Raw genomic sequence first — 15,798 nt, forward strand, 5'->3', positions numbered from 1 at the left:
CTCATGTATTTTAATCAGGGGTTTACTATCAATCATGATTTTTCTTTACAATATGAACAAAGTACAACAACTTATTTATATTGTCATATAGTTGACCTTCAAAACATGCACCAAATCTTCATACTATCTGCTTAAATACCATAGAATGGGTGCAACCTACCATTATAAATAGAACTGAAAAATAGAAAACATTGAAAATATTGTGACTTTCCGCAGTTCTGGAAAATAGTATCTGGTGCTTTTAATTCCAGCATGTGCATGCACAAGGATGGAAGTAACAGAATGAAAGAAAATACAGTTACTAACTCAACCTATTATTTTTCAACCATATGGTTTTATGATACTAATGCATAAGAGAATATACCACTTGTAATTAGACCACAGACTGATTAGGATTCTGGAGTTTTTCATATTCTTCAACATAGTGTTGATACTGATCAGTAAGCAGAGGCTGATTTGCTTCTTCCATGTTTCTTCTGGTACGAAGCAGATGAGAAGCACCCACAAAAATGACTGCAACCAGTAATAAAGCAGAAACTACCGCTATGGTAACAATCTCAGAAATACTAAAAGTCCGACCTATTTGAAAAAGAAAATGAGAGCAAAAAAAAAAATAGTAAAATAGTTGCCACCCAAAATTGGATACCCTAATAGAGGCACTGTTCCAGGCACTTTACAGAGTCCTCATATTTATTTTTATTGGCTACATCGCCTGTTATAGCACCTGGCATCTTCAAAGCACTTCCCAATGTCTCATAGTGAGCCCTACTGGGATAGTTATTCTATCCATTCTAAAGGAAATGATGGCTCAGAGTTTGAGTCACTTGCCCAAGGTCATTTGATTAGTATGCAGTAGAGTTGGTTTTGGAGCCCAGGTCTTTCAGGATCCAAATCCTGGGCTCTTCCACTGTACCCCACTGCCTTTGTTAAGAAAGGGATTTAAAATTAAATCAGAAAGTTTTGAATTTCAAAACCTCAGAAAAAACAGCTCAGAATATCTCACTCCATCTCTTTTTTTTTTTTTTTTTTTTTTTTTTTTGCTAAATAAACGGAAGCAACATTATGTAGTAGAAAAATAAGGGCATATTACACAGGACTAAGCTCAAGACTCATTCTCTATGCTCACTAGAAAGGTGATCTTTGACAATTACTCTCTCTAAACCTCGTCTTCCTTATTTGTAAAATGAGGATTTTGATACCTGCCTCAGAGGGTTGTAAGGATTAAATGAAATAGTGTGGTATGTAATCAGCTCAATACCAGGTCAGAGTGGGCTCTCAACAAATGTTAAATTCAGTCTCTTTATCCACAAATAAAAATTCTAACGAAAGCTTCTAAATCCAAGTGGAAAACTGTGGATTACTTTATCTCAGAAAAATGTGATTACTTTAAGGGTGACAAATTTGCTGTAGGAAATTTCCACAGTAAAAATACATTTTCAGTACTCACTTGGCCATTGAACTTCATAAGTGTATCCCAGGTTGTCTGGAGCAGTAACAAACATTTCTATGTTGGTAATTGGAGGCCAAAATGGTACCATATTGTATTGTCTGTTATGTCCAATAGGGGCATTTTCCAATGGAAATGTGGATATATCTAAAATATGTCAAAGACACCTTGTTAATAGACAAACTCAAGCTAATATTAATACATTATTATTATGTTCTGAAGGTGACCCAAAGTATTCAAGGGTAACATTAAAAATTCTTTCATATTTTACACTGAGTAAAGACATAAAAATGTTTCACTACAGCAGAACAGGGAATTGCGTAAAACGGAGCTCAGATGCTTTGAGTACAGCACTAACGTCATCCAATAGAAAAAGAGAGTTTAAAAGTAAGGAAGTTTTAGTCTTTTCTTATCTATGATGATCATTAGTTGTTTTATATTACAGAAACTAATTTGAATAAAGTTCATTAAACTTACTTTTCAAAGCTAAAGAAAAGATTGGACCTGTAATTTGCTGTAGTATCATCTATGATTTAAATTTGAGAGACACTGTAGCTAATGGAGGTTTGTCCTTGACTATGACTATTTCTGTTTAGTATTTTTCATTTTTCTGTTTAATTAGAGAAATAAATATTAACTTATTCCCTGGGTTTTATTCTGTTAGCAAAAAGCACTTAACACTTTGAATCAAGGTCCTAGAATCCTATTTGCTTCCTGCCACCTTTCATCTTTCTACTTAAATAAAAATCATAGGCATTTATATTATTAGTAAGTTTCTGTTATCAGAGATAAAAGGAGTGATATACTTTTTGTGGCAAAAGATCATTCCTTTTTGTTGTTGTTGTTTATATTTATATTGGTACAATTAAATGCCAAATGGAATGTCACAAAACCAGAGTTGGAAGTGGGTTTGGGTAGGACATTAGTGGGAATACATTTAAAAGAGCTGGAATATGTGAGAAGGCTAGTGAAATATTAGGTTTTCTGTTCGCAAGAAGTATATTACCTGGACAGTCACTGTGATCCTGTGAAGCACAGGAGTGTATTTTAGCATCTACTCTGAAGAAAAATTGATCATAGAAATGGCAGGTAGTATTTATATTTTTGTAACTTTAAATTTAGTTACTTTAAAATCTAGTGATTTAAAATGTACTATGAATTAATGCTAATTAAATATTTATCCATTGAAATCTATTGAGCTCCTGCTAATGCCAGGCACTGATCTAGGCACATGGGGTATAGCATTAAACAAAAGACAAGGTTCCTGGCCTGAAGGCACTCATATTAATTATTTGTTAAAGTTAGATGTTAAAGCTAATAACTTAGATCATTTTTTAAACTTCCCACTTCATCTTTACTGAATTGGCCTCAACCCAGTTCAGTTACAGCTGCATAAAAAAGTTATGTCCATTAAAATAAGTGGAGGAAAAGAAGAAGAGGAATAAAAATAACAATAGCAATTGGATTGCAGTGTTGTTTCCCTGTGTCAGACCCTTCAATGGCTCCCCTTCTCTCTTAGAGTTAAACCCAGTGTCTTTCAGGATCTGCCCCTGTTTTCCCTCTGACCTTGTCATCTCCCTCCGTTTTCTCCCCACTCCCCACTCTGCTCCAGCCACAGTGGCTCCTTTGTTCCTTTGTCTTGGGAGCATCTTTCTCCATATATTTACGCAGTGCTCCCTATCCCCTTTCCTGATTTTACTTGTCTACAAAGACTTTCCCCCATCTAACATACTCTATATTTATTTACATATGCTTATTGTCAATTTATACATTGCTGTCTAGTTTCCAGACGTGTATGTTTAACAAAAGTTTGTTATGTTCATTTCTAAACCTATTAATTCTAGTTATTTGTTATTGAAATAAAAGTAATATAACAAAACACACGTAAATCGATAATTATGATCGTAAAAAGAGGGGGATGTTTTTATAATAAATAAATGGAATGCTTTGGAAAGATTTATTAAGAATGAGTGGCTGCAACGTTGCTATAGAATTAGGAATGAGCAACTATGATTTTTAAGGGTTGGGGAACATTATGAAAATTTAGAATAATACTGTACTCAGATTGCATCACAAGGGTTGTTAATTTCTTGTTTCACTTTAAAGAAACAGACACTGTAAATTATAGATAATTCATTATGGTTGTATGTATGTATATAAATACACATGAAAAATCAGATGGAACTCCAATCAGTGAATTCATAGAAGATTGATAAGTGAATAAATATTTATATTTAAGCTATTTATTTCTTAAATTGTTTTCAGATGAAACCAACTATTTTGACCAACTCATCAATTAATGGTCCAAATCAGGTTAGATTAGAGGTTTCTATTGTATTCTCTCTCTCTCTCTCTCACACACACACACACACATACACACACACACACAGCACGGAAGTAAGAGATGGCTGAATGAATAAATGAATCAGTAGATAGTTAATCTCCAATATTATGTTTATGTGCATGACAAAGTAAAGGCACATAAGACAAAACTTAGAACACTTTTAAAATGTGAAAATTTACGATGTTTTAACCAGTAAAAGCACATTCATTGTTTGAATAGTAATACAACCCTCTCAGCTGAGTGAAGAGAAAGTAGCCTTTAAATAATATTTTAAAGAATGCATTACAGTGAACTTAAAAGAGATTTTCTACAGTGTGATATAAAAACTAACATTAACTTTTCAAATTGAGTAAAATTTCCATTTGTGAGAGGCCGTAAAGTAATAAAAATCAGAACTGTGGATTATGACTATAATTTTTCTGTCTTTTGGGGTATCAAAGAAGAGCTCTATAAGGTTTTTGCATTCATATTAAAAAACAATGAGGATGTTCATTGGAAGATATGAGAAAGAAAAATGGGGGAAACATGGTAGTCATCTTTACATGGTAAAAAGGAGAAGGGATTACCTTTTTAGTCCTAGTGAATGTTAATAAGTATCATCTTACAATTACTATTCTGAGAGACTTCTCATCTGCCTTTTCAAAGTGGTTTAGAATAGTTGGAAATAGCTAGATATTAGAGCTATTTTATCCTATTGTTAAGTGTAGTTTAAGTGTGCCAAATGCTTAGCCTAAAGTGGTAACTGTGCCATCTGAACAATCTCCTTTGCTGAGCCTGCAAAAAGCACATGAAAGAGTTTTACCAGCATTATATCTCCTCAGCCATTCATCAAAGACTGCATCAGTGAAAGTATGTAGGAGGACAAAAATAGGATCATTGGGAGATAAATGAGTTTGCCCCCCGGTTCCATTCAGGAATAGATGAGCCAAATTGTGAAGGCTTCGCACAGTAGGGTCATACCTTCCTGTGGGATCACTGTAACCTAGATATAAAAAGAAGGATGAGAACAGTAAAAACCATTACACATATCTAACTTTTCAAGTCCAAAGCAGTGATTATATTGGGAAACAATTTTTCCTAAGCTTGTCAGGCCAATTTTTACCTTAGTGTAATAGCACTGCTTCTCTGTACCTATGTTTGGTGACGTGTTTGCTGTACCGAGAGCTAGGTTAGTTTGAAGCTAGTGGCATGACATTCTAAATGTAGCCTCTGGGTTAAAAATAATGACCTGCAAAGGATACCAGTCAAAATATATAGAACACTCTATTTTGACAAGGCTAACATTGGTCTACATGGAAATAAAGATAGTGGAAAGCTCTAGCTTCTACAAAAACTGCTGATACAGTTGGGAGAACACCACTCTGGTTGTCCTGGAACTTAAATTGCCAGATGTTACTTTAGTCTCCTACCTTATTCCTTTTGAATGACTGTCAGCATGTTTATTTTTAGAAAATTATTTTTGTGGAGAGGTTACAATTTCTCAAAGCTTTCTTACCATCTCTGTGCTAGTTTTAAATATCTGAAAAGACTGCTGTTAAAACATTTATAGAACTTTTGAGAATGATCTGTATTCTATATATATGTATCTTCTCCAAATACATTTCCATATTATATATATTTCACATGTGGATCATATATATATTCCCATTTTATATATAATCCACATATTATATATTATATATAATATATACATTTCCCATATTATATATAACATATTTCCCATATATACTCCCATATATATATTGTTCATGAATACATATTAGAGAGAAGACAAGGATAGATCACAAACAAAAATAGACGGTCTCTGATGTGGGATGGAGTTACAAGTGTGTGTAGTTTAATTATAGTTATTCATTTACTCATTTTTTTATATGTTTATTCCATTATTTTTTGACTCATAAAACATTTAAAGATTGTCCATAATGTACACAGCAGGTGGTTAAGCACTAATCTTTTCATGCATTCTGTCAGGAAATCAGTACAAGTTGTCTTTTGATTGGGCATCAATAAGACACAATCTGCAAATTCTTTATGAAATCACTACTTATAGTCTTAGTTTATAAGTACCAGCTTAGTCAAAATATGGTTATTATTTATTGAGTCATCTCCAAGTCAGTATATCATATGTAGTTATGAAAATTAACATAAAGATAGGAAAGAATGGCATATAATTTTGATGATAAAAGGGGAGATAATTGAAAATAATTATCAGATCTATACATCAGGTATCTCAGATCATGGGAAAGAGAGATCTATTCCCTTTTTTTGGTTGGGGGGAGGGTGGTCTAACATGTGCAATGCTGTATTTAAGGTAAAATTTGACAATAACAAGTTTATAATAAAGTTAAATGTTATTCTATTCTTTTAAAACTTTAAATATGTATCATGAATAATTTAGAGGTATCAATTTATTTTATAAAGTAAATTATTTTATAAAATAATTATAAATGAAATATAATTTATTTTAGAGGACTTAGAACATTTGGATTTGAATCTGTGCTCTGTTACTAACTAGCTGGATATCTTTGGAAATTAATTTCACTTCTTTGGACCTCAGTTTCTCAGCTTTAAAATACTTTGAATTAAGCAAGGAAAACCAAATTAAATATCTCTAGATGCAAGTTCGAATTTTTATAGATCTTAAAAAAAGTTGCAGGATGATACCTAAATAAAACATGTGTCCAAACCAGGCTTTAGTAGATGGCAACTTATGTTCAGGATTTTTTATTGTATTTTTTAAGAAAAAAAATTAATCCCTCCAAGTCTTGAATATTATTTGCCTATACTAGAATTTGATATAGTTATACACATATTGGCCAGCTGCCTAACAGAAATTTGAGTTTAATACCTTTTAGGTATTTTAACAGAATCATTTCCAAGGGCTTCTCCTATGATAAAAAGTTTCAGGGTCTCACACTTTTCTTTAAGAAAGTTATTTTTGGGCCTCCCTGGTGGCGCAGTGGTTGAGAGTCCGCCTGCCGATGCAGGGGATACGGGTTCGTGCCCCGGTCTGGGAGGATCCCATATGCCGCGGAGCGGCTGGGCCCGTGAGCCATGGCCGCTGGGCCTGCGCATCCGGAGCCTGTGCTCCTCAACGGGAGAGGCCACAACAGTGAGAGGCCCGCATACCGCAAAAAGAAAAAAAAAAAAAAAGAAAGTTATTTTTTTTGAGCAGAGAATTGTGATTATATCATAATAGGCAGCCCTATTCACATAAACTTACAGGATCCATATGGCATTCAAACGTTTTTTTCAAAGAGATTTGAATTTGAATAGTTTTCCCTGTGACAACTAGGTCAATTCAGAGCACCGATTTTGTTTACTTGCCTTCCACTGTGTTTCGGAAACTGTTTGTAGAAGTGGAATAAAAAGGAGGTGTGTCAAATAAACCAACTTCCAAGCACTGAGTGACATCCTGTGGTTCAGGAAGACGTTGCACCATTGGTCTAGCCACATTTCCAGCTGGATTTCTCCGAATTGGCCTACCCTCAGTGCCTGGGGAAAAGATGGGAAACGGTGAACATGTATAGAACATTTTGAGATCTTAGCTTTGTTTTTCAAATTTGTATACATAGCATGAACACTGAAAAACAGGGTTTCCTTGGTAGAAGAGAAAATTTTTAAAGTGCATATTTAATGGCATTAAAGTGAGAAAATAAGTTATCATGTCCAACTTCTAGGGAGAAGGTGTTTTACTTAGAGACCCCTGCTTCTAGTAATAGGGAAAATATGTGATACACAAAATCACCTGAAGAAAAAGATGATCACAATAACAGATAGAGGTCCTTGTATTTGTTAAATCAACATATGCTTTTTTCAAGAGAACACATTAAAATGAAAATTCCATGGAAAATTAAATCCTGCCAACTTAATCTCATAAACCAAAACTCTACACTGAAATCCATATTTCATACACATGAAATTTTGTACTTGAATGCTCTTTCAAGCCTTCAGAGAAATAAAGTTAAAACAACCTTAAATCTCTTTGGGAAGCGGTCTGTATTGCAATCAACACATATTTTTCAGCAATTAATGTGAAAAATAATTGAAACATTTTAAGGTCAGTAAGATAAACAGGTAAACAAAGAGCTGCTATGCTAGGGATAATATGTACCCCTAGAGATACAGAGATGCCTTTGGGGAGACAGGGAGGGAGAGAAAGAGAAATAGGGAAGGGAGGGAAGGCGAGGGTGGGAAGAGGGGAGAGCGTAAATGAGAGAATCAATTCTTCCCAGTTGGGTGGCTTCAGGAAGCCTTCATTAGGTAGAGAGATTTGCAAAGAGCCCTGAAGGACCGAGGAAAATTACCAGAGGTGAAATAAGACAGATTTTACAAGTCAAACATTTTAAGCAGAGGTAATAATAAAAGATGATAAGCCTTCTTCTGTGCATAATATAAGCCCCATCAGAGCACAGACTCTTTTCTTAATCGCCAGTGTGTCCTCCAGTCTTGATCCAGCACTGGCATATAATTAAAGCTAAATAGTTGTTTGGTGTATGTTGATTTATGAAAAGATCAGGTTGATTGTACAAGGAGGCCTGTTAGGTGAACAGCTTGCCTAGCGTATGTGGCAATGTAAGGGTGTAGTGGATGGTGGGAAGGATAGGAAGCTAGACAAGAACTGCTTTATTTATTAGGCCAGTGAAAGAAAAAAGGAAAATAACATTTTATTGAACACATATTAATGTGTCTGATACAGTATCAAATACTTTAATAAGATACCTGATTTAATCCTCACGGTAATTCTTGCCTCTCTCTACTTTTCTTCTTGGATGAAATTATCCATTCCTGTGGTTTCACTGATCATCTTTTACAGGACACCCATACCTGTACAGCTTTAGATCAAACCTTCCTTAGGCATTGCATGCTTATGTCCTCATATGCTTTCTGGACAGTATCTTTCCAGTATTCCATAAATGCACCAAATTCGGTATACTGAAAGAGTTAATTATTGACATCTAACATTCTTCCAGCCACTAAAATATCACCTTTAATTCATCATATGAAAAACATGCTCTTTCTTCACTATACTTCTCAAATTTGCTTTCTACTTCAGACACTCTGAACTTTTCATTCATTCCTGCATGGAAATCCCACAGGACTCCAATCCATAGGATGTTAATAGGTGCAATGGCAGAAGTTGTCCATGTGCAAACAACTTAAAAAAAAAATCACAGAGAGAGGTGAATGTTTTGGTATGTAGAGACATACTGATCCTCAATTTTATCTCATTCAGCATGCCAAACAAAGTTTTATTTTAATTTTTAAGCTTCTACAGAATAAAATTTTATATACATTTACTTCTCTTATTCCTATATATGGCTAAATAATCTTCTAATGGTGAAAAATCTACTTAATTTCTTTGCTCTATTTAAAATATTCTCTATTTAAGTTTACAAAGTAATTTAATATTTGGTGCCTAAAGGAATATGTGCAGAATAAATGTTATTAGTATAATAATAAAATAAAAAATAAATTCCAATAATTCTAGTTTTTATATGGAAGAACAAAAGTTCAAAATAGCCAGACGTGCCTGAAGAAGAAAAATAAGATGGGATAAAAAGACTGATAATTAAGACCTTGTGTTAGCAGCAAAAGAGACGATAAAAATAGGATCTAAGGAAGAGAACAGAAAGCTTCACAGGAACTGATCCACATAGGACAGAAACGTGACCTGTGGCAGAGATGGCATTCAGACCACTGGAGAAAGGATGCTAGGAAAACTGGTTAATCATTCTCTTTTTGTATTCACTTCGGGAGAACTGGAAAGAGCTAGTTGGCAGACATCTTCTGTACAGTATCTTTCTTTTATTAAAGGCATCCTCCATGTCACCTTTTGGTTTTTTAACCTTCTGACCAGATTAACATAATAGTAAAAATAATATATAATAACATAAAATAATAGTAATAATCATTATACAATAATAATAATTATTATTATATGTATTTTTTACTCCCAGGGCACTTCCAACTCTTTCTGCATATTTCACATTTCCTAGGGAAACATTTTCTGTGAAATTCCAACACAAGACACATGATTACTAAGCAGTGCTGAGCTTACTAAGAGGATTAATTAATACAAAATAGACATTTCCAAAATAAGAAAGTGAGCAATGCACTGACCAAGTTGTTCAAGGAAAGCAGTGGAAAAATGTATAAGCACTTTCTTTTTCCACTGGAGCACCTCAGATTGCCTTGACTGTCCTAGGTACTTAGTGAATATTTGTACATCAACTCTCCATAATAAAAGTGGATTTTAGTCTGAAGTCCTTAGTAGAATGAAGGGCCTTGAGACAGCACATTTAATCACTTTACCTAACAGGCGATTCTGAATCCTAGTTGTCATTTGGAACTTACTGTTACAAAGGGTTCCCAGGGTATCATAATCTTCCAAGGATTCGCAGACCACTCGCCATTGAGAAAAGACGGAGTTCGGGCTTATAAGAGTGGAATCAAAGTTGCTTCTTGATCCCATCAAGTCATCGGTGCAAATGTCACAGGTGTTCTTCCCGGTGGCAAAATTCCAGTAAGGAAGGGAGAAAGAAGGATCCTGCAACATTTCCTAGATCACAGAAACTCTGTTAGCATTCTCTGCTTTTGTTTAAAATTCTCCCTTTGCTTGGTTTACTCCTTGGCAGTCTGTTTCTATTAGTTCTCTTCAGCCACTTAGGAACCAGTTAGTGTGTCAGTGGTGTCTGAAGGACTAGAGGACTTAAATACCTTATTTAACAAAGCCTCCAATTTACTACAAGAAGTCACTTGGGCACTAGAGGGAATGAAACTCAACTTGTTATACAGAAGTTTCTGCACATGCTTTGGGGAGGTGTCTTCCTTTTCTTTTTTAGGCAAGTAGTTACATTTCTGTTGGTTATACTAAAAATTATCAATAATCACTTCTGCTCTTTGACATTTCCACTTCCTTCCATTTTCCTATCTCTAATTCAAGCATGACTAACTCCTGGTCTGGCGCCAGATTCAGCCTTGAGATATATTATGTGAAGCAGTGCTTTTTATTTTGTTTCTGTTTTTTAATTTAACCGGAACGACTTCAGGCATTTAGATTCTGGTTTGGCCACAGACTACGGAGGCTCTTTCACGCTTGCCTTATCTGCCAGGCCACTGAAGGTGTTTTACTTAGAGACCCCTGCTTCAGAATCTAAACTACGAAGACTCAGGCTTCTGCCAGAAACTAATACAGACAGGAAATGCTAAACTGAAGCAGAATATTTCTCTGTGCACACTGTTATTTAGACCAGAGACGTAGTTTCCATTTAGAGCTGATCTCAACAATTTAAAAAATGCTGGACTCAAGATCACATGCTTATTTTACTGGGTTCCTTTAAACATGTATTTATTGTACTTGTTATTTCTCATTCCTTTAAGCCTTTAGTGAGCTATATTTAGAGTGTGGGCTATAAATGTAGGGATTGCCATTGTTTTATCTCACAAGTATTTAGTACATATGTACTTTTAAACTTTTAAACCCTTTCTAGGAAGCATTTCCTGGTCCTCGGGGTATTTTAGAGGGTCAAAACTTTCCAAGGTATTCCCCAGTTATTGATCTCCAGAGCTTTAGAGTCCTTATTTAGAAGCCAGTGTTCTGGTTCACAAAAATTAGTGACAGCTTCTAAGGGATCATTAAGAGTCAGTTTGTGGTTCAGCAACTGGCATCTGGGAGCTGGAGCAGATTCACGTGGCATTTCAACTGTGCGTTACATTTAGATTGTAATTTGTTGGATCCCTCGTGCTGTTGGGTTTTAAAAACGTAAGTCATAGAGGTTGAAGCTTACGCAGGCAAAATTGAAGCTTTTAGATACTTTCCACCTGCCCTTTCATTTTGGTGTACCTGTGGGAAAATGACTTGAAAGCAAGAAGAGCTGGAGTCGATTACAAATGACAGATTTATCTACTCATAATCTAAAAAATGCCTTGAAATCATAGCTATAAACTATGAAGTTCAGAGTATCAGATGAATTCATTTAATCACTCAAATTGCATATGGATGGACTACTTACATGTGAATATTTTGTTCTGTATTTTAGTGCATTAAATCTCTCCCTTCTAACCATTTATTTTCTTGGATAATGCTGGGCACAAGCATACTGCGAATCAATATGTGAATCTGCCCTTGGATATTTTTAGATTAATTTTTAGATTTTAATTTGTGGGGAGGGATTCATTGCTGTTATTTCATCTAGAAAACAGGTTCAGTTTGTGGATTTCCTAATTGAGATCTAAGAATTTTAAAGGAGTTAGGGGTTAGGTTGGGGTTAGCAGATGTAAGCTATTATATACAGAATTGATAAACAACAGGGTCCTACTGTATAGCACAGAGAACTATATTCCATATCCTATGATAAACCATCATGGAACAGAATATAAAAAATGAATGTATAGATATGTATAACTGAATCACTTTGCTGTACAGCAGAAATTAACACAACATTGTAAATCAGCTGTACGTCAATAACAAAAAAATTTTTTTAAAAACTTCATTTAAAAATAACAATACTTTTCTTAAAATATAGAGCAATTAGTAAAATAAACAATATGAAAGTATTTATGTTAACAGATACTTTAATGTGGCTTTAGCTTATCTGATTAAAAATAAGCAGGAGATAACTTTGTTTTGAGCTTCACTTTATGCCAAAAAAGTCAATGCCTTTTAAATTAAAATGATGTCTGACCTATGGGATGTTGTTAGTAGGTGTCTTCTATAAGCCTCAAAGTGGTAGGGGGCATGGAAAAAATGGAGTTCAATTAAAATATGACAATATAAATGAAAAGTAATTTTTTTCATAATTTAAACCCCATATCATATCAGAACGAATCATCAACTTATAAAGTGAGCTAAAGGGACTTGGAAGACTGAGAAGTTATACACACCTGCCTCATCCAAACCAGGAGGTATTGGTTTACATTTGAAAAGGGAGACATATCAAGTGAGAGTCCTTGATTGCAAACTATACGAGGGTTATTTTTTCAATGACAGAGCTGTAGAATATGTCCAGTGCTTTAATTCACACCTACAGATATCTCAATTGGCTTCCTCATCACTGATATGACTTTCTTTTCACTTCACAAAGGGTAAAGATTAATTAATAAGGAAGTAATTAGCATAGGGAGAAACCTAACAGAATGCTGAAGGCAGATTAATAATGTGAAATCGCTTTGTCATCGCCTGTTTTGATCATTCAGAGCACAGTGGATCAACAACTTAGAAACAAGTCACCTCCTCTGTAAAGGATATGAACATGGCCATGCCTCATGCATACCTGCATGTCTCTCTCCAGCTGCAGCAGGTGGTACCTGTGCCATGTGAGAAACGCTGGTCCCTCATGAGAGAAATCCACTTCACCAAAGCTTTCCTGTCCTGCCCCCAGAAAAGTCTTTTTGACTGAGTAGTAGTGCGTCCAAACAAAGTAGTTATAAATGGAAATGTTCTCAAATTGTGGTGTGTTGCCATCTGGCCCCAATATTTCTTCTGATCTCCTGGTGGCAATGACAAACTGAGGGTGAATTGTGCGCTTTGCCATATCCAGGGCCCGGACAAAGCGGTTCTTTTCTTCTGTACTTAAGTCCAGTAGGTTTCTCCTGACTTTAGGGATACAAAATTCAAACGTGAAAACATCTGCAGTGTGGGCATGGGTAGACAGTGCACACAATCATCTTGTCACACCACGTCCCATTTACCCGTGAATGATAATTTGCGTGTGTGCTCACATCATTTTATACTTTTAAAAATACCCCTTGCTAAAATCCCTTCTTCAGGCCTGCTTTTTCTCTCTCTCTTCCCTTCCCTCTCCTTCTCTCTCCAACTTACTCTAGGATTCCTATGAGCTTTCCTTAATCTTACCATGGACTTTATGATTCTATGATCCTGTTATATTGATTTCTGCTCACTATTGGCATATTTCTTGGAATTTTCTACCTTTTTAATATCATAAATTTTGCAAAAACACGGTATGTGGTATAGTACAGTGGTTAAGACCAGAGCCTCATTCTATGACTGCACACATTTCTCTAAGCATCAGTTTTTCATCTGTAAAGTGTGTGTAAAGATATCCGCTTTATAAAGTTGTAAAGATTAAGAGGACACACATAAAAAGCACTTAGACCAGAGCCTGGCTCTGAATAAAGACTCACCCACAGACATAGAGAACAAACTTATGGCTACCAAAGGGAAGGTGGGGGAGGGATAAATTAGGAGTTTGGGATTAACATGTGCATACAACTGTATATAAAATAGATAACAAACAAAGATGTACTCTGTAGCACAGGGAACTATACTCAATATTTTGTGACAACCCATAAGGGAAAAAATCTGAAAAAATAGATATATATTTATAACTGAATCACTTTGCTGTAGCCACAACATTGTAAATCAACTATACTTCAATTAAAAAGAAAGGCTCAGTAAACATCCCCTGAAACTCTTGGTCCCATGTTTGGCACAAAGAAAACAATCCAGTATTGCCAGCTGTTACTATTGAAAGCTTTCTCATTTATCGTTATTTAGGCTGCGGGCCAGGCTCATCTTGTAAAATGGCTGAACTTGATCAGCAGAGCAGGAAACATCCTTGTGGTCAGCAAGGGTCGTGGAAGAAGCTCATCGATTAGAGCTGGACACATCTCAGTGTGAATTCCAGGTTTAACACATACCAGCTACATGGACTTGACCTTTCAGAACCTCACAATTAACATAACTATCTTGCAAAGTTACTGAAAGGTCCAGTCATAAACACCTAGCACAGTTCCTAGTATAAAGGAGTTGCTCAACAAATCTTTTGAAAGGAAATGTTATTAGTCAGAAGACTTGAGCTTCAACTTCAACTCCTTAAATCAAATACATTTCTCAGCCTCTCTAAGCCTCAGTTTCCTCAGCTGTGAAAAGTAAGGCTTGAGCTTTATGATTTCTAGGAGTTCTGAAAGTTCAACTGGTTCAGGATTCTCTTAAGTGTGTTGAGTTCCATGCAGAACTGTGCATCCATTCACACCCCACTTACCTATGAGAACCCTCTGGTCACAGGCATCTCCTCTCCATCCAGGACGGCAGGTTCCACAGTTGTATCCCGAGAAATTGCCAATGCAGTGGCATGTCCTGTTGAAGAAGCGCGTGGGCCAGCCCTCTCGGTCATCTCTGCCATCGTGTGGGTACTGGGGGCCGTGGGGTCGGGAGTCAGCTGTCACCACTTCACACCTGCCCCTTCCTGATGAGGAGCCACAGCGGTCAGTCCCAGGCCCAGACAGTGGGAACAGGTCTGGGCAACACACGCCATTTCTCAAAGCCTCGATGGTGACACACTGTCTTGGGAATTGAGCCCAGGCCTGCTGGAAAAAAAGCAGGGCCAAGAAGGTATAGCGCAGAGAGAGGAGTTCTGGAACTTTCATTCTGTTTGAAGCAAGAATGCAGTACAGCCTCTGGTTTTCAGCCCTTTGCGTAGAGACCGAGGCACATAGATAAAAATCAAGCTGAAAAGGAAAAAGCAAGATGGAATTATGCAAGTTTTTTGGACTGTTATAAATGGCATGGGACCCTTCCCAACCCACCTTCAAAATGCTTTTCATATCTGTAAAATGACATTTCAAAAACTAATCAAAATAGTAATTTACCTTTAAAATTTTGACATGTATAATACCTACATAATTAAATCCTAGTCATTTAATTTTCTTCATTTTAAATTTCTATTTATATAAAAAATACTTATCCTGGATGTCATTTATCAAAAGCACTCATTAACGGGTCACCATCGTTAATTACATTTATCCATGGAGTTGAAAGAAGAATTGGGGGCAGATTCCTAGCAAGTTAATTTCCAGGATTTAAAGTCCCCTTTATCCTAATGGAGTTTTGGTGGAATCCACCCACTCCCCATAGAGTTTCTCTCCAGTACCTTGAACTCCTGAGGGGATCCTCTGCTGAGCCTCTCTTAGAACTGAGTGTTTTATATTTGCTTGTCCCCTGATGTCAGAGCTGTTAATTGCTTGTGGGTTTCTGCCTGGTAAC

General features: G+C 35.8%; 1 protein-coding gene across 1 annotated transcript; it reads right to left on the reverse strand.

Annotated features, from left to right (window-relative positions):
- Positions 1-318: 318 nt before the first annotated feature.
- On the reverse strand, positions 319-15,188 carry TYRP1 (tyrosinase related protein 1). The gene is made up of 7 exons (XM_082620518.1): positions 14,798-15,188; positions 13,067-13,389; positions 10,149-10,353; positions 7,119-7,286; positions 4,594-4,773; positions 1,448-1,594; positions 319-579 (listed from the first exon to the last, which is right to left on the reverse strand). The coding sequence occupies exons 1-7, from the start codon at positions 15,180-15,182 to the stop codon at positions 374-376; spliced, it is 1,614 nt and encodes a 537-aa protein (XP_082476644.1). The 5' UTR covers positions 15,183-15,188; the 3' UTR covers positions 319-373.
- Positions 15,189-15,798: the final 610 nt, after the last annotated feature.

The sequence above is a fragment of the Mesoplodon mirus genome (genome assembly GCF_964341445.2).
Source record: "Mesoplodon mirus genome assembly, chromosome: 1".
Taxonomy (NCBI): domain Eukaryota; kingdom Metazoa; phylum Chordata; class Mammalia; order Artiodactyla; family Ziphiidae; genus Mesoplodon; species Mesoplodon mirus.

What these genes read in the sequence shown, in the direction of transcription:
- TYRP1 (XM_082620518.1), bottom strand. Translation starts at nt 15,182, where the DNA reads ATGAAAGTTCCAGAACTCCTCTCTCTGCGCTATACCTTCTTGGCCCTG. An exon ending in TGACCAGAGGGTTCTCATAG is followed by an intron (nt 13,390 to 14,797) that starts GTAAGTGGGGTG and finishes GTATCCCTAAAG; the next exon opens with TCAGGAGAAACCTACTGGAC. An exon ending in TTTCCGAAACACAGTGGAAG is followed by an intron (nt 4,774 to 7,118) that starts GCAAGTAAACAA and finishes TTTTATATCTAG; the next exon opens with GTTACAGTGATCCCACAGGA.